Below are 18,357 nucleotides of genomic sequence, written 5' to 3'. Positions count from 1 at the left end.
GATCAATACTTCCTTTCTTTGTTTGTTCCCAACCAAATACTCCTGAGAAGATTGAACCTCGAACAATCCTACTTTTCCTTTTCAGCAAATTAAGAACATTAGAGGGAATTACTTCAGACTGCAATCAACACAAACATTATTGACAAAGAAAAAAATTACCAGCTAAAGAATTCTTGCGCTCCAACCAAATAGTAAACAACTGCAAGACAACCATAATAAATAGAAATCAGATAAATTGAAACTCTTCTGAGTCAATGAAGACAAAAGAAAATATGAATTCACCCCCAAAACTAATTATCTTTGATGCCTGATGAAAACCCAACCTCGTCAGCAAACGACAGCCAAAATCTCTGCGCCAAAACAGCTGAAATCGCCGGTCATGCAAACTCCTGGCCCTCTCTCTATCCCTCTCTTTTTATGTCTCTTTGGATCAAATCGATACTGTACCTCTCTCTTTTAGGCTACTGATCGAACCCTGTCTCTTCGTGGCAACAAAACAACATGGCAGATGACCAGAAAGAGACAGCACAACACTCCAGGGCAATCGAGATTTACTTGAGACATGCAGGGGTAAAGTCGTCAGCACACTATTTATAAGGGGAGTTACTGTTCATAAGGGGGTTGCATCTTTAGAAGAGAGAATTTGGAGCTAATCACCACCGGTTGACTATTTAAGTAGTTAACTGTTAATTAGCCAACACTATGGACTTTTGAGTTTTAATATGCAGAGAAATCAAAGAACTTTAAATCAAGCAGTCATATAGAAAATAGCATGATCAGCCAGGGATTTAGGTGATGACATGTAGAAAGAGAGGTTTTCTTTGTCTTCGATTATGAGATTAGCTCTTTCTTGTTTTGCAGACTTACCAGAAAAAACTATAAAGAAGATGTTGCGGCAATGTAACATCAAGATCAAGTTTTTGAAGAACGCAACATTAGGTTTGGCGTATGAACAGTCATCTTGTCCAGCAGACCTTCAATTGGTCGATTTCTATAAAATTAACCACAATCTGATCAACGGAAAATTCTACAATGTGTTAACGTAGGACATGCATACAATTGCCTTAAAAGTGGTAAAATGAGTCCTCAAAATAGTAATATTAGTCCTCAAAGTGGTAACATGAGTCCTTAAATTGGTAAATTTCCTTAGTTACCACATGAGTCCTCAAAATAGTAATATTAGTCCTCAAAGTGGTAACATTAGTCCTTAAAGTGGTAAATTTTCTTAGTTTACCATATGAGTCCTCAAAATAGTAATATTAGTCTTCAAAGTGGTAACATGAGTCCTTAAAGTGGTAAAAATAATTGATGTATGAGAAATGTTAACATACCATAGCTTTACCCCTGATCAACTGCAAAACTTGCATTTAAACCTCAATTATATGTAGCCAGCCCCTAGCTTTGTGCGTCATACTTGAATTTTTGAACCTGAATTTTGAGTGGAGTTCTAAGAAGAAGGATGTTTAATATCTTGTTAGGCATTCATCATTTCTAAAGTAATCAAGGAAATTATCACTGCATGCGGCCATGGGCCAATTAATTACCAGAATAATTACATTAATGCGTCACACTACTGAGATTCCGACTTCTAGAAAAGATTCAAAACTTTAAATGATGCATTTCATTTTTTTTTTTGGTAATTACGCAAACTTCTTTTGTCGAAAGGCAATAATAGAATCAAATCTCATTACCTTTTTTTTTTTAGGAATCGATACTCATTATTATTTTTTTCTTTCGAGGAATCGAATCTCATTACTCCCAACACAAACAACAGGAAAATAAACCATTTTACATGTAAATGAGTAACTTTACAGGAACTTCACGCCTAGAACCAATTAGAGAAAGAATGACAATTGGGAAGAAACGAGGGTAGAATTAGAGATACAAAGAGCACGTACAGTTGCTGACAAGAAGAAGATTGGATCTTGGCTTACCAAAAGAGTGGCTAGCTAGCTAGCTCTCTATAGTGAGAAAGGCCTTGTGAACACATCAAATACTTCACTTGAAGTTAGTTGTGGTTCTTGTATGACGGAATCCGTATCAATACAATCCTTAAGGACGGTAGATTGCATTGCAATTAACAAGTTGCCATATGTATTTCCACACCCACGATCAATGGCATCGATGAAAGCCCAAGTCATGGCACCCCGTGGGATTGTTTTCTCTACAGCACACTGATGATCATTACATCCACTAAAGGAAATGACCTCTCCACCTTTCGTTCCTTTCCAAACACCAGCTTTTTGAGGTCGTCTATGGTCCTTCCAGAACCACCTCTGGCCGCTTTTGTCTATTTTGCAGAGAAATGGCAAATCAAGAACAGTACCACTGTGGCAAGCATCCACAATAGCATGGAGCTTGACACCGCCCGGAATAGGTCGGACAATCATTTCATTGATCTCATCATCAACGATCACTCCCTTAGTCTCGTAGTCTAAGGGCAAAAGTGTCTCGTCTAGTTCGTCCACCTCGTCTCCTGTGTTGTCGGGCTGTTGATCACCATGACCGGCAAAATAAAACACCAACGAATCCCCTGCTTGACAATCTTGCACAAGCCAACGCAGTGCTATCGTTATATTTATTTTGGTAGGAGGCTGATGACCTCCTTTTTCAGTGAGCATGCGAATGGAAGACGCAGGGAATTTGAACTCCCTGACCAGCAAATTCTGCATTGCAATCGCATCATTAATGCAGCCCTCGAGCTCCATGTTCTTCCCCATTCCCTTATAATTTATGCCACATATCACGGCTCGCTTGCGTTGGCAAGGCAACCGAGAAGGCGGAGGAGGGCGGTTGTTGTAGGAGAAAAAGGAGAAGGCATATGACAGGGAAGGACGGCGGTTGTTGTAGGAGGAAGAGGAGAAGGAGTATGACCGGGGAAGAGGAGGAGGAGGAGGAGGACACCTTGAGTTGGCAAAGCGCAATGCGCATCTGGAGCAGCATACAATCTGAGAACCTGTAGGTAACTGCAGATATGTGTTGCAGTTTGAGCAGCTTACAGGCATGAACATGGTGATTGGTGAATTGGTAATTAGATGTTATTGTGATTTCTAAGAATCTTGAATGAAAGATGAAGCTAGGTGATGTGAAGAAATGGGTAGGAAAGTGTGGGATTTTTTTTTTCTTTCTTTTTTTTGAGAATTAGGAAAGAGTGGGATTGAAGAAAGAATAAAAAACGGAGAAATTATGCAAATATGGAGTTTCTTTATTCACCATACATATTCATCCTCAGAAAATTACATTTCTGTTTCACGAAATGCTTTGTCCAGCGCTTCCTAATATTGAAGTATCTCCTAAAGTCAATAACATTTAATTTTTTTTTTTTTGCTTGAATAACATTCAACATTCATTGTAAGCAGTTAATTATTAATGAAGTTCTTATTTGATCAAAAAAAAAACATTCAACATTGTTCTTTACTTTTGCAAATACTCTTTTATTGATGTATAGATATCAAGGGAAAATATTAAATTGGTGCGACAAAAGGATTCTAGGGAATAGGAAATGGATGAATGTGTTTTTGAATTGTCCAAATTCTGGAAGTATAATTCGAAAGATGTTGAGATTGCGATACATCTATCTTATATACACTTTGTCTTCTAAATATAATATTATCAATTAGGTAACCAATTATTTGCCAAAACCGAATGCATAAAAATGGATACGTCACCTTTCAGTAATAAAAAAGAGTAACATTCAATGAGGCCCCAAACATCTTTCAGAATCTTTCAATTTTAGAGATACATTAGACTACCTACGAGGCTACGAATGAAGTGCATTATGACATAAGACTATTGAATTTTATGTATATTTCTTATAATATCAACAAAATACTTTTCAAAAATTATTGCGAAGTTTTTTCTCTAATCAAAGAGAAGAGTTTGCCCATAGCAAATAATAAAATCAAAGAAACGTTTCTCTTTTTCTCAGAGATTATGCTATGCTCCTTCTCCTTTCAAGTTAGATGCATGTCTCTTCTCGTTTTCCAAAAAACAATCATATATGAATGTAGGATTAGGTTTTGACTTTTGCCCCACTGTTTTAGTAAGATTTGTTTAATGTTTCGGAATATTGAAGTTTGAGAGTCGTTTGATTAGTTCATTATGAAAGGGAAAATATAAAATAAAGTGTAGCTATTCTGGCCACTTACCAAAAAGAGAAGAACTATCTTGGATGCTGCTGCTTTGTTTTTGGGATCTACTGTGAGTTAGTTTATAGTTGGGGTGGAGCACGAAAGGGATCATGCTGCTACTTTGTTTTTGAGATATACAGTGAGGAGTTTGGTGGGAGCACGAAAGGGATCCGAGCAGCATCTTGCAATCACACAACTTTTGTAATGAAAAGTGATTCAACGTACATAGGGGGAAAAAGCAACTATTTGGTCACATCCGAACCTACTTTTGATTTATTCACCCAAAAAAAAAACATAGTTTTGATCTAATTAGATCCTCATGGCCCAATCAAAGCGTGAAAAAAAAAATTAACTAGAATTGTGAAGCTAGGTAGAAATTAACTAGAATCAAAGTTAACCACGATATGATCAACTACAAAACCTGCATTTAAACCTCAATTATATAACCCTAGCTTTGGGTGTCTAGGGATATTTGAATTTGTGAAATCTCAATTTCAGTGAAAAGATCTATGTTTTTCTTGCCGACATCATTTCTAAAAAGAATCAAGTAATTACCGCACCGGCCACAAATTACTAGTTGTACAATAATGCGTCAAACTGAAGTTCCAAAATTAGCAAAGTCTGAAAACTTGAAAAAAGTATAAAGTATTTCATACTTATGTAAGAGTTATTTTTCTTGCAAAAACTTTTTTTTTTTTTTCTTTTCTTTCCCGGAAGGGGGTTTCACAAGTTTTGAATCTTTTGATGTTGAATGTGAAATGCCAAGTAATCTTCGTCGTCGAAATCTTATCGAAGTCATCAGTTGTTGCAATCGAATCAATTTCAAAGCTGTCGTACTGAAGCCTCATTCTCATTATAATATCCCCATTGGGGACTAATTCAAATTATATAAGATTTCTAGCGCTTTTCGGCAAAACCCTAGAGAGAGAGCCTCCCTCTCGACCCGAGCAAAACCCTAGTTACGTCCGTGCGTCCCACGGCCACCGTATTGAGTCCGTCCTCCGGTATCTACCGCGCTGGGGCCCTATGCAGAGTTTCAAAATCCTAACGTGGAACTGCCGGGGTCTTAACAATATCGAGACCCAAGATGCCCTAGTTAATATTGTACGACAGCGAAACCCCAGTATCGTTTTTCTGTCGGAAACCCTAGCTACACCAGATCTGCTCAATGATATTCGTCGACGTATAGGGTTTGATGGTGTACTTTGTTCACCAAGAGAAGATGATTGTCGCGGCCTGGGACTCTTCTGGAGGAATGAGATCCCTCTGCGTCTCCGGAATTACTCGGCCAACCACATCGATGCAGAAGTAGGAGTGGTTGGCTCAGAAGGTGTGTTTCGTTTTACAGGCATATATGGTGTGGCAACAACGGCAAATCGGAGTATTACCTGGAACCTACTTAGAACCCTAGCAGCACAGGTTCACATCCCCTGGTTAATTGCGGGGGATTTCAATGAAATCCTGGACCTGGCAGACAAGTCGGGTGACCCTGCTCGGAGTGTCCACCAAATGAACAGGTTCCGTCAAGCTCTGGTGGATTGTGGTCTAATGGATATGGGGTTTGTGGGTTCTCGGTTCACATGGGCCAATCGATTCACCAAAGAACGCCTCGATAGGGCATTTCAGAACTTCCAGTGGAGAGAGTTGTACCCTTTTTCCCCTGTGATCACTCTGCCTCTAAGTCGCTCGGATCACTGTCCTTTACTCCTTGAGACTAATCCTGATCGGCCTCCAGTGCGTCGCCCTCCTCGGCGTTTTCGATTTGAAGAAATGTGGCTGAGTCATGCAGACTGTGAGAACGTCGTCAAGACAGGTTGGATGGTGCCTACCACGGGTGCGTCGATGGCCCAAGTAGGTCGCAAGATAAAAAAAACGGGGAACTTGATTCTCAGTTGGCATGAAGGGGTTTTCCAACAACGACAGGTTGAGATGAAACTAATTCAAAGCAAGTTGGATGTGATTATGCGAACTGACCACCAGCATTCCCATTTTCAGGAGATCAGGGGCCTCCAATTTAGGTTGAACGAATTACTTTCGATCAATGAGACATATTGGAGACAACGCTCCAAAGTCCAATGGCTTCGGGAGGGTGATCGTAATACTAGTTTCTTTCATCGAAGAGCATCGAATCGAAGAAGTAGAAATCGTGTCAAGGGTTTGATGATCGAGGATGGTCAGTGGACTAGTAAACCTGGCGAAGTAGAGAATATTCTCCTTAGGTATTATGAGACTATTTTCCGTGCTGAGCAGTCTGATCCGGTGGCTACAGGTATGATACTGGATAGCATTCAACCTCGAGTCACAGAGAATATGAATGCAGAACTCATGGCTCCTTAATCGGATGATGAGATAAAACGAGCCTTGTTTCAGATGCATCCTTCCAAATCCCCAGGACCGGATGGCATGTCTCCCTGTTTTTTCCAGCGTTTTTGGGATGTGGTGGAGTTCGATGTTTGCAAAGCAGTCCGTGAAGTCCTTAATACTGGATTGTTTTCTCAGGAATCTAACTTCACCCATCTTGTATTAATTCCGAAGATCAAAGAGGCGAAGTTTGCGTCCAATCGCTCTCTGTAATGTGGTCTACAAAATAGCTTCCAAAGTGCTTGCTAACAGGTTGAAAAAGCTTCTCCCAAGTATTATTTCTCCACTCCAAAGTGCCTTCGTCCCTGGTCGACTCATCTCGGACAATACTCTTGTAGCCACGAAGGTAGCACATTTTATGAAAAAGCTTCGCCGACAGGCAGAGGGCTTCTTTTCTTTGAAGTTGGACATCTCAAAAGCCTATGACAGGCTTGAGTTGTGTTATCTGGAGGCTATTTTAGTGAAACTTGGTTTCTGCCGAGCTTGGGTGGATGTGATCTTGGCTTCTATCAAGTCAGTAAGTTACTCTATTCTCATTAATGGTAACCCTACTGGCTTTATTTTACCAACAAGGGGCATCAGACAAGGGGATCCCCTATCCCCGTACCTATTTATTCTCTGTGCAGAAGGTCTTTCTGCTTTAATTTCTTCAGCTGTTCAGACTGGGACAATTCGGGGTCTTACCATGTCACCTTCTGCCCCAACTATCCACCACCTACTGTTTGCTGATGATAGCTTTCTGTTTAGGGAAGCTTCTATTCGAGAATGTCAGGCCTTTAAGAATATTCTCTCAATTTATGCTCGGGCTTCAGGTCAGAAGAATAATCTAGAGAAATCTAGTGTGGTTTTTAGTGGTAATGTGGGACTCCAATTACGAACTCATCTAGCCTCTATTCTCGGTGTTAAATGTGTTAAGGAGCATGGTCTGTACCTAGGCCTACCGATTCACGTGGGGCATGAAAAAACAGCTATATTTGCTTACTTGAAGGAGAGGCTCACCAAGAAATTGATCAGTTGGAGATCCAAGATTCTTAGTGCAGGGGGTAAGGAGCTACTTATTAAAGTTGTGGCTCAGGCTTTACCAAATTATGTCATGAATTGTTATCTGCTCCCCAAATCCCTCTGTGATGATCTCCAGCAACTATGTGCCCAATTCTTTTGGGGAAGCACTGATGAAAAACGTAAGATACATTGGAGGTCTTGGGAACGCATGTGTATTCCAAAGGAACATGGGGGTTTAGGCTTTAAACACCTTTACGCACACAATCTAGCCATGTTATCAAAGCAAGGTTGGAGGCTTTTGTCCAACCCTAACTCCCTTGTGGCTCAGGTGTTCAAAGCTGTTTACTATCCTAATGGTTCTTTTCTCACGGCTAATTTGGGAGATAGGCCATCTTATTCTTGGCGTAGTATCCTGGAGGCCAGACCAGTAATCCAAGCTGGCTTATTTTGGCGAATTGGTAATGGGATTTCAGTTAATATATGGGAAGATGAATGGATTCCTAATGTGGCTGCCCACTCCATTGTTAGACCATCGGACACTGTTTTTGAACTCGTTTCGGATTTGATTGAGGTTAGAACTGGGTCATGGGACCAAGCGACTGTTCATGCATGTTTTGAAGTCGAGATTGCCATGCACGTACTATCCATTCCTCTCAGTCGACGGTTCGGGCCCGACAAGATTGCTTGGAAGTATGATAAGAAGGGTTGGTTCTCGGTAAAATCTGCTTATATGGTAGCTCGTGAGTTTTCCATTGGAAACGTATTTGCTGCTCCTTCAGCTGGAGATCCATATGTTCAGCTCTAGAAGTCATTGTGGAAGGCCAAAGTTCCAAATAAGGTGGCTATATTTGGATGGCGTGCCGCCCATAACCTCCTTCCCACTAGGATGGCTTTGACAAGGAAGGGGTATACAGGTGAGATCCGATGTGTTGTATGTAACCAAGCTGCCGAGTCTATTGAACATCTCTTTTGTGAATGCTCAACTGCTCGGGATATATGGAATGTTCCTCCTTTCTCTATTTCTCCTTCCAATTTACCCTAGAAAGCATGGCTATTGGAGAGAGCAATCTCGTTGTCTTCGTCTCTTTTTGACAAGCTGCTCATTCTTTTATGGAGCATGTGGAAGAACCGCAATGCCATCCTATGGAGGAATCAGTCCCAATCTAGCTCAGGCCTAGTGGCATCCGCTCTAGCATGGTATGAGGAATATTACCTTCAAGCCAATTTGGTAGCAAGTCCGGTTCGAGGTCGACAGAAGATAAAGAAGCAGTGGGATCCTCCTGTTGGAGATACTGAACGTCGATGGGGCTTTCTTACCAAATGTTCCATCTGGGGGTACAGGTGGAGTTATCCGTGATGCGCAAGGGCACTTCATTGCTGCTTTTGCGCATAAGGTGGAGTTTGTAAGCTCTTCTCTACATTCCGAGCTGCTGGCCCTGAAGCATGGTTTGCAGCTATTGCAAACTCTGGAAGTCACAAACGCTGTAGTTGAAAGCGATTGCCAGATAGCAGTGGTGGCTGTCCACAATGAACTGGAGGATTTATCCCAGCTCAGTGCTCTGGTGGCCGAAGTGAAAGGATGGCTAGCTGCTAATGCAGGTATCTGTATTAGGTTTGTTTCTCGGCAGGCCAATACAGTAGCTCATAGGTTAGCTAGTCATGGCTTTGAGTCTAATGTCAATCATGAATGGTTTGTAAATGCTCCAGACTTATTACTGGATACCCTCATGTACGATTTGAATCGTATTCATTAATATAATTCCCTTTTCCTCAAAAAAAAAAAAAAAAGCTGTCGTACTGAAGTACGTCCAATGGGAGCCTTGACAAGTGGTTTTATTCTCATGAACAGAGGTTGAACATGATGATAGAAGTTGCATCGGCTGATCGGCATTGGAACACCTTCATTATGGTTATGGAACACCTATTATCCATTGTGATTTGAAGCCCAACAACATATTTCTAGATGATGATGATATGGTTGCTCATGTTACTGTATTGCAAAACACTTGAGCGGAGGAGATTCTCTGAATCAAACTATAACCCCAGCCACAACCCAAAATTGGTTATATGGCTACGGGTGATGTTTTTTGTTTATCACTTGTCTTGAATTATGTAGAGGTTCAATTTCCTTGATTTTAGTTTTTTTTTTTTTTTTGTCATATATATTTATATATACACACACACATACATATATATATAAAATCCACATATACATTGCAGAGTATGGAATGGAAGGAATAGTTAGGAGAAGAGCTGAAGAGGGGATGTGTACCGTTTTGGTATTGTACTGTTGGAAACATTTACAAAAAAGAAGCCAACAGATGAGGTGTTTGGTGGGAACTTGAGTTTGAAACAATGGATTGCAAATGCACTATCTGCGGATACCCTACTTGAAGTTGTTGATGCCAATTTACGTGGGACAGAGGAAGGTCAAGCTTTTGTCAGCAAGAGGGATTGTTCATCATCCACTATGAGATTGGCTCTAGCTTGTTCTGCAGATTCACCGGAATAGAGGATAAACATGCAAGATGCTCTAGCCGTTCTCAAAAAAATTAAGACCAAGATGCTCTAGCTTGTTCTGCAGAAGCTGTGCTGCCAAACCATCGTCATGTTCAGCAAACCCTCAGTTGATTAACTCTTGTAGCATATTTCATGGCCTTTACTTCAGTCCTTGATTGATGTAATTAAGACAAACTATTTCATATTATCTCTACACTTTGTTAAAACATGAAACTATTAATTCTTTCTTAGTGCTGATGTAACCCTTTATCAAATCATAAACGACAATGTTAAAGGGTATCAAATATTGTTATTGACATTCTGTTTTGATACTTGTAAGTTGTGAATGCTAGCTTCAATGCCAAGTAATAAATGGGATACACAGACCATATGACTAATCCAGAACCAAGACAAAAGGCATTAGGTATAACAGACTGAGTTTAGTTACGTGTATATAGAAGAGGATGGAACAACTTATCAAATTAATCCAAAACTATACTATACTAAACCAAATTAAATCAAGAACTAGCTAGTAGCAAATGTCTTGAGGAATTAGGTGTCTTGTTGGTCCTGTGGCTTGGACCAGAAGGTGGGATTTTAGGACGCCTTGATAGAACATGAGCAGGATCCTGAGAAGCCACTTCCACCTTGACCTGGTGCTGCAAATCTAACAGCAGCAGTCTGTTATTCACAGCTGGTGCACTCATCTCTAAAGCGCCTAGACCTTGTGTTCTGTGATCAGTTGGAGCCACCGGGTAAGTTCTAGTTGCTGATGTTATGGCTACCAAAACTGAGAGAGAAATCAAAACTTTGATGGTGAAGAAGCAACATGGTTTCTGACTGAAGGGGTGCATGACGAATAGCCAGCAAGAATTGGTTTAGACTGAGAATCTGAGATAGTGAGGACGATAGGACACCATCAATCGAAGTTATATATGTGTACAATTGCATGCATTATGAACATGTGGTTATAGTGAAATGAAGCATCACATATTACTTTTTGGATAGATAGATTTTAGCATTGATATCAATGATGATATTTTGGAAAGTTTAAGGAATAAGAAAATTTCGTCGGCTGGATTTTCTGTCCATGATATTCATGTTCTTGTAAATAAAAGCTTGTTGACATTGATTTAGTCCAGTTTGATCTCCTACCTACCAATTTCTCCAATCATATGTCATACCTTTTCAGTTCCATGATATGGAAGAGATGACTATTTGAATGATGAGCACACTTCGTTGAGGATTTTGTCAACTTATAAAGATTTCAGTAGTTCATTTAATGAAAGAATATCCTACCATTTCATCATTTCGACATTGAAAGTTTAAGTGAGCTCCACTATCTCACAAAAAGGATAATGAAAATGGGTTTTCTTTCGTCTACTAATTATTAGATCTCAGCTTTTGGAAAAAGCTCATGAAGGATCAGTTTTGGAAAAATTATGAAGTGTAGCTATCTAGATTGGATTACAAACTTTTGGCATCTAATTCTGGTAGGGCAGATTACAACTTGGTTTTTGAGATTGAGCGTGAAAGGCGTTTTTCTGAAACCAAATTCAAGAAAGAGGGCTGGTTCAAAACTTCAAATAGGAAAACATCACATTCACATGCTTTTGGGAAGGTGAAGCACTATCAGCAACTACTACCCAACCCACCCAAGAGGTGGAGCACGAATTCTAATCCAAGGTTATAAAATGGAAATCTCAAGCAACTATAGGACCAATAACCAATTCATGAAATGCTTCTTTAGGACAGATTCAAATTCATCCTTTGTGAGCGTATCCAAAAGACTATTTGTGAGCGTATCCAAAAGACTAAATATGTAAATTATTACAAACTTCCCAACGGGCCTATTAGCTCAGCTGGTTAGAGCGTCGTGCTAATAACGCGAAGGTCACAGGTTCGAGACCTGTATGGGCCATTTTTTCACATTTTTATTATATAAAAAAAATTATTTCACCTGATTTTATTGGGTGGCTCACTGGCTCATGTAAATTTAGATCCTTTTTTAACTCAATTGTCAGGGATCGATACAGTTTTAGGTGATCAGCTTGTGAGATCTAGAATGACTACAACAATATTATTTGATTAGTAGAGGTTATGAGAAGATACAATTTCACATATATATATGGTTGTTATAGTACATAATTCATTAACGAAAGTCTTGAACACTAGGGTTAGACACACAGCCTTGCCTTAACTTTAACCTGCATGGGTCTGCCTGATGGCCAAGTACTTGCTACTCCTACATACTAGGTTGATCAAGGTCCGAACGAAGACGGTTGGCTCCTACTCGTACAAGAAGAACAATGCAATGCAACATATAAGTATTCGGATTTTCTTCTGAATGCGTGTTGAACACTCTTCCATGAGACCTGACACGGATAATCAAAAGACTTAACTCACATGTTTATTCCTTTTTTCATATGAATATAGCCAGCAGGTGAAAATATTGCCCATCAAAGTGGAGGAAAAGAAAAACTTACTTTACGTGGTCAGCCATATAAAAATCCAGTGGGAAACCCCTGCATTATAATGGAAGGGGATATCCACGGAGAGAAGTGGAATCCACACCAGAGCCCCGCTCCAATGCCACTCTCCCAGTCCGTGCAATCTAAAAGTAGTAAAGAACTGTTAAGATCTAGGAACTAAGAACCATCCAAGAACTCGGCAACCAAGTTCTTAGACTATCTGAACAATAGAACCCTGTTGGAAGAATGTCTATATGACACATAATTGGAATTTGCATCATCTGTCAATGAGAGTGCAGCTTCCTGGCATTAATTGAAACTATCATTGAACACTCATGTGGAAACCCAGAAACAAGACCATGCAACAAAAGCATGAGCGTTTAACAATAGTTTCAATTAGTCATTGGTTACAACAACAAATAACGAAAAGACGAACCTCGCAAAGCCCATAGGGCTCTAGTAACTTCTGCAGTGCAACCATTTTATTCAAATCGCCGGTAAGCTGAAACAATTATGAATAGATGGTATTAATGATATGTTGTGAAACAAAGCAATAACAGATGCTAAGTCCCTAGTTCATGTAGTCAGTTCTGGAACTTGATTAAAAATGCTTGAGCCGTAACCCCAACTAATACCAATGATCAAAAGGCAAAAAACGCTTTCTACCCTGCTGGTAAAATTGAAGTACTGAACAAGCACAGTATGTTGACTTGAAGGAAGGAAAGAGATTCAACCTCAAGAGTAATTGTGTGATCAGAAACTGACTTGAAGGAAGGAAAGAGATTCAACCTCAAGAGTAATTGTGTGATCAGAAACATCAACGGCTTTAGCACGGAAAATGCCAGCAATATCAAGAACATCCCTTCTAGCAGTAGTGTTTACAGCAATCTTTATTAACATCAACTCTCGCTCAGCAAATGGTGAGTGTGTAATATCCCGAACCTGGAGAGATAACCACCATTTTCTATCATCCAAAAAGGCATGAATAAATTCTATTTTTTATAAGCTTAGACACACTACAGCTACTCAAAATTGAATTCATTAGTCCATTAATATTGAACTGAGAAAGGATGGATGACAGAGAATATAAGAACAGATTGCAATGCATTAATATAACATTCGACTTCCCAAAAAGGAATTCCAATTTAACAGTGTACTGGGGTTTTATAGTACCCTCTTAATACTTTGAATGTTTGAAGATGGTCAATTCATAACTACAAATGAAGTATGCAAAGTTTTCTAGTAGCCACTATGTATCAAAGTTTTCTAGTAGCCACTATGTATCAATCTTTTTCTCTTTTCTGGAGATTAAAGTCTTCCCCAAAAACAAATGCTGTAAATCCACAATGAGCTTGCAAACATGTAAGTTCAGAAACATCACCTCATGAAGATCTATTAACTTGCGAAGTTGCTGGACCAGCTTGGTAATTGAGTCATCAGTACCAGGAACAACAGTTGTAATGCGAGAAAGCCCTTCCTTCTCAGAAGGCCCCACAGCTAGACTCTAGGAGTATGAAGTGAAAGCCAATAGTCACAATGAGGAGAGGCCAAAGATAAGCAATTTTAGAAAGATAAGCTCAGCTGAATCAACTAACCTGAATGTTATAACCTCTTCGAGATATGACTCCTGTAACTATGTTCAGGACTCCAGGTACGTCATTCACAAGCATACACAAAGTGTGTGATTGAACACCACTTGACTGTAATAATAAATTGAATAATACAAATGTTTAGGTTATAATGGCACCGATTTGTAGAGTTTACACATGAATTAAATATTTTATGCCAAAAATCTAGGTAAAGAAATCTATTTGGAACCTTGTACGCCTCATAAAATAAGATTTTGTTACTTAGAAGTGAAACAAATAGCCATCCTCTTAGGAAAAATTATAAGATGAAATTACGACATAAAGCACTTAAGGTTGTAAGATAACCTACATCTTCATCATAGAGAACACCCCAATGAGCATCTAGTACTTGATTTGAAGGAAAGTCATCATAGGGCTCCACAGGATAAACATCACCCTTCAATAATGAAATGAGATTTGCTTACGTTCAATCCAAAATTCAACATATCAAGAAGCTCAATCACCTATTAAATGCCCTAACATCTAGAATATTAAAAATTATTTGAAATTTCAAACCGTTACATAGTTAAATTACCTTCTTTAAGAGACACAGAAATTTACTAAACAAAGTAGGTATGCTTTATTGTGCATCATATAAATGTCATCTCGAATCATATGCCAAGTTAGTCAATTTAATTGCATGTGAATCAGACACTCACTATATGATGGGAGAATCCCTTTCAGTGTCCTATAAAATGGTTCCATAAAACTCATTTATGCATGCATGGGAAGAAAGTAACAGAATAAAAATCCCCTCAATAGGTAAGACATATTTAGGGTCTCCTTCCAGAGAGGACATCTTAAAAGGATATATACCTGTGAGGCAATACTAGCAGCACCATTGGCTGAATGTTTTGGTTTCACTGCAACTTCATCATCAGACATTGTCCTTTCAAGATCAGGATAAGAAGCTGCAGAAAATCTCCAAAAAGGAGCTGTCTCACCCATCTTTTCTCGTCTCAGAGCAATCTGTCAAGACAGTCAAATTGCAAACTCAATACAAAGTATGTACATAATGTATTAAAAACTCAAGAAAAAAAATAGTTCTTCAGTTCAGCTACAGTATTAACAGATGCATACACACACAGATAAATGATAAACATGCCAATGCAAATATACAACTTGCCTTTCCAGTTCTTGCAAGTTCTTTGATTCCAAATTTAATCAAGTTTCTTTGAACAGCAACCATTTTCCCAGGGTCACCAGTAACCTGAGACATCCACAGAGGTGTTAGAGCCTACATGCCTAAAACCAAACACAGTCAAGTTTATTGTCAATTACCACAAGAAACGGAAGTGCAATACACAACTGGAGGATGAACAAAGGATCTGACAACATTTACCTCAATTGTCAGTGAATGTTCAGAAATGTCCACAATTTTCGCTCTGAAGATGTCCACTAACCATATGATCTAAAAAATTGAGAACACAAACAAAATGAGGTGCAAGGATTTCCCAAGATTTTTAGTGTCTAAGAACGGTGCATCATAGCTGTCAAACTAGAAAATGACCGTTGTTTCTTCAAATAATAATCACCTAGAAGGCTACAACAAATGAAACCCAAACATGCAGTAATAATAACAGCTAGAATACATGCAACGGTTGGGCACAAATTTCAATAGACTTACCTTGGTTATTCGTAAATAGAAATAAAGCAAGGATATAGTGGGGGGCAGTTTCTTGGAAGGAATCAGACTAATTATCTCACAGACTCATACATGATTGTGCCAATAGGAGACTGTTTATCCAAACATTTTTTGAATGATTTGAATTTTTACCTCTGCACGGTTGCTTGGATCTGCATTAAGTTTGATAAGCATCAATTCACGTTCTACTTGTGGCTCCCTTGAGATATCTTCAACCTGACAAAGTAGAACTATAAGTGAGGATGATGCAGAAGCAAGCACACAACGGATCTCAGTTCTTGAAATCAGATATATAAGGATTAGTAGGCATTGATTTTCAATTGTTTGCTTTGTAGTTGGTAAATTTTAAGCCTATTAATTCACTCTAAGGAAAAGGATTACTCATTAGCTGGAACAGAAAACAGGTGGAGACCTAGCAAAACCATGTTAGATGTTTCTATGTCATGATCTCTCACCAGTTGTAGCTCATAGCATGCTGTTTTATCATGTCAGAGAACATAAGTGTACGATCGCCTACAGCACTTGGATGCAAATATTTAGTAAAAGTAAATTTTGTTGGAAGGACAATAGACAAGCAGAATCAGTTCCTAATAAATTGAGTTTGTGCATGCTATCCCTTTATTATTTCAAGCATTTGAATCCAAATTTCACATATTTATATTCTTTAGCCTACGCATACCAACCCTTTATTATTTTGAAACATCCACCACATGTTTGTGGTCCACCAGCAATGAAATATAGATGGTTGTGTTATCGATATTATTTGGTTTAAGCATAATAGAATTATAGGTTGAATTTCATTCAGTTTATACCAAAAATTAACAACAGAATAAAAATAATTTAACTTCATATCAGATGAATATGACTTTTGAACAAGACCAAACTGCCAATTTTCAATTATAAATTTCAAAAGGAATACCATAAGGTAAGATCTCTAAGGAATTATAAAGTATAACCTTTATCACATTCACCAACTTGTTGAGCTGTTCAACAACTTGCCGCAAAACATTTTCAGTGCCTGAGACAACTATGGTAAAGAGAGCCCTGTCCTTGTTCAAGCCAACAGCAAGGGACTCAATATTGTAACCCCTCCTGGCAAAAACCCCTGCTATTCGGTTTATAATTCCACTCTCATCACCAACGAACACTGAAATCGTATGGCGTTTCACCCTGAAATGATATATAATCTGAGCTCACAACTTGAAATAATATATGTACACATCAGAAATTTAAAGAAGACTTTCTCAATAGCCTATTCAGATTAACATTCATGGCTGCATGACAAAAGTGAAATGGAGTTTTATGCAGGTATGACCTGGAATTCAGAATCAGTACGTGGGGAAGCCTAATCAGCCCAATTGACAGGTTTAAATTCCAAGGGGAATTGACAGGATACTGTCAATGGAATCAATACCCTTATCCAGGCTCACCAACTAGAGTTCAGGTCTATAACCTGAGACTTACTTATCTACACATAAAATTTACAAAGGATCAAATACACACAGAGTTGCCCTTTATAGTAATCCAACCACCACCATTTTCACTTTTGCTACTCACCTCCCAAAGACAGAAAGGCAAACTCATTTCTACACTCAATTGGCTCATTCCTTGAAATAAACTTCAAAACTGAACAGTAAAAAATTGATTCTTGTCTCCACCAAAAGTAAATCCACCAACCTTAAATTATACAATCTAACTACCAATTTGAAAAAGTCAACACTTTTTCACAAACAGCAACAACAGAATATAACAAAACACCTCAATCAGGTAACTGATGAAACAAAACCCACTAAACTCAGCTCAACCCAAAACTCCCAAGACATAAAGGAACCCAATTTCACCCAGAAAACTTCACCAAATTCACTACAACCAAAATGCTCAATACACCCAAAGCAAAACCCAGAAAGAAATGAAAAAAAAAAATCACAGAGAGAACAAAGCTAGAATTGAACACAAAACTCACTTAGAGCGAGTCAATGAAGGCGCAGGGTCAGTGACAGACACAGCATTGTTGCTGCTAGCAGAGACCACCAGCTCCTTAGACGACTCCAAAGACCTCAACTTTAGTGGCCTCTGATGGCCAAGGTCGAAACTTTTCAAGAACCCACGTCCCAAATCGACTCCGAAACATGGTTTCTGGGTAAGGAGTGGAGTTGAGCACGGTGGTGGTGATGACAAAGAAGCCGCCATTGTTACCGGGTTTCCAAGAAGAGTAAAAGCTGCGGACGGCGCTTGGTTTAGACTTTAGAGGGAAAGAACCACAAGGGGCACAAGTTAGAAAGACCACGTCTTTCGCACACAGTGTTTTAGCACGTGGTGTTCGTTTGGACACCACCTTAAACGCACCGCTTTGTTGTTCATTGAGGTTGAGGTCCTTGAGGATTTAATTGTCAAATCATTTTAAGACTGTGTCTCATATTCTTCATAATGATTAATGATCTTGACATTGTAATAGACTAATAACTATAACAAATTACATATAAGTTATTGACAAAATATGACTTAACAAATACATCATTTAAAGATTGAATTAAACATATAAGGACTAAATCTTACAAATAAGGACAATGTGCTCTCCACTTGCCACATGTCATGAGTTAATTTACTTTTTTACCCTTAAC

General features: G+C 38.9%; 3 protein-coding genes, 1 long non-coding RNA gene and 1 other non-coding gene across 6 annotated transcripts; 2 read left to right on the top strand and 3 right to left on the bottom strand.

Annotated features, from left to right (window-relative positions):
- Positions 1–6: 6 nt before the first annotated feature.
- On the bottom strand, positions 7–494 carry LOC133729412 (uncharacterized). Its single transcript, XR_009856363.1, has 3 exons — positions 324–494; positions 160–199; positions 7–77 (listed from the first exon to the last, which is right to left on the bottom strand). It is a non-coding gene; the product is annotated as an uncharacterized LOC133729412 (long non-coding RNA).
- Positions 495–1,792: 1,298 nt separating this feature from the next.
- LOC133734516 (metacaspase-1-like) lies at positions 1,793–3,140 on the bottom strand. The gene has a single exon (XM_062162148.1). It carries the CDS (start codon positions 3,009–3,011, stop codon positions 1,962–1,964), a length of 1,050 nt encoding a protein of 349 aa, XP_062018132.1. The 5' UTR covers positions 3,012–3,140; the 3' UTR covers positions 1,793–1,961.
- Positions 3,141–5,156: 2,016 nt separating this feature from the next.
- LOC133731307 (uncharacterized) lies at positions 5,157–8,298 on the top strand. The gene is made up of 2 exons (XM_062158709.1): positions 5,157–6,399; positions 6,722–8,298. Exons 1-2 carry the CDS (start codon positions 5,157–5,159, stop codon positions 8,296–8,298), a joined length of 2,820 nt encoding a protein of 939 aa, XP_062014693.1.
- Positions 8,299–11,839: 3,541 nt separating this feature from the next.
- Positions 11,840–11,913, top strand: TRNAI-AAU (transfer RNA isoleucine (anticodon AAU)). The gene has a single exon. It is a non-coding gene; the product is annotated as a tRNA-Ile (tRNA).
- A 138-nt stretch (positions 11,914–12,051) lies between these two features.
- On the bottom strand, positions 12,052–18,014 carry LOC133729409 (acetolactate synthase small subunit 2, chloroplastic-like). 2 transcript variants are annotated; one of them, XM_062156928.1, is made up of 13 exons: positions 17,700–18,013; positions 16,693–16,906; positions 15,869–15,952; positions 15,434–15,502; positions 15,218–15,301; positions 14,908–15,060; positions 14,402–14,488; positions 14,059–14,163; positions 13,845–13,967; positions 13,253–13,405; positions 12,900–12,965; positions 12,479–12,606; positions 12,052–12,367 (listed from the first exon to the last, which is right to left on the bottom strand). In XM_062156928.1, the coding sequence occupies exons 1-12, from the start codon at positions 17,924–17,926 to the stop codon at positions 12,523–12,525; spliced, it is 1,449 nt and encodes a 482-aa protein (XP_062012912.1). In that variant the 5' UTR covers positions 17,927–18,013; the 3' UTR covers positions 12,052–12,367; positions 12,479–12,522. The 2 variants fall into 2 exon arrangements, 1 of the variants encoding a protein (XP_062012912.1); XR_009856362.1 differs by lacking the exon at positions 12,052–12,367 and having other exon boundaries at positions 12,534–12,606; positions 13,198–13,405; positions 17,700–18,014.
- Between the last annotated feature and the right edge of the window lie 343 nt (positions 18,015–18,357).

The sequence above is a fragment of the Rosa rugosa genome, chromosome 2, assembly GCF_958449725.1.
Source record: "Rosa rugosa chromosome 2, drRosRugo1.1, whole genome shotgun sequence".
Lineage (NCBI taxonomy): Eukaryota > Viridiplantae > Streptophyta > Magnoliopsida > Rosales > Rosaceae > Rosa > Rosa rugosa.
Note: the sequence above shows the minus strand (reverse complement) of the source record. Positions and strands in the feature narration are given on the sequence as shown.

Bases quoted from the DNA above. Each gene is read 5' to 3' on its own strand.
- LOC133729409 (XM_062156928.1), bottom strand. From the start codon at position 17,926: ATGGCGGCTTCTTTGTCATCACCACCACCGTGCTCAACTCCACTCCTT. The intron at 15,061-15,217 runs GCAAGTTGTATA...CTGTCTTGACAG, and splicing joins AACTTGCAAGAACTGGAAAG to ATTGCTCTGAGACGAGAAAA. The intron at 14,489-14,907 runs GTATATATCCTT...TCATTATTGAAG, and splicing joins CTGCTAGTATTGCCTCACAG to GGTGATGTTTATCCTGTGGA.
- LOC133734516 (XM_062162148.1), bottom strand. From the start codon at position 3,011: ATGTTCATGCCTGTAAGCTGCTCAAACTGCAACACATATCTGCAGTTA.
- LOC133731307 (XM_062158709.1), top strand. From the start codon at position 5,157: ATGCAGAGTTTCAAAATCCTAACGTGGAACTGCCGGGGTCTTAACAAT. The intron at 6,400-6,721 runs GTATGATACTGG...TCTACAAAATAG, and splicing joins GTCTGATCCGGTGGCTACAG to CTTCCAAAGTGCTTGCTAAC.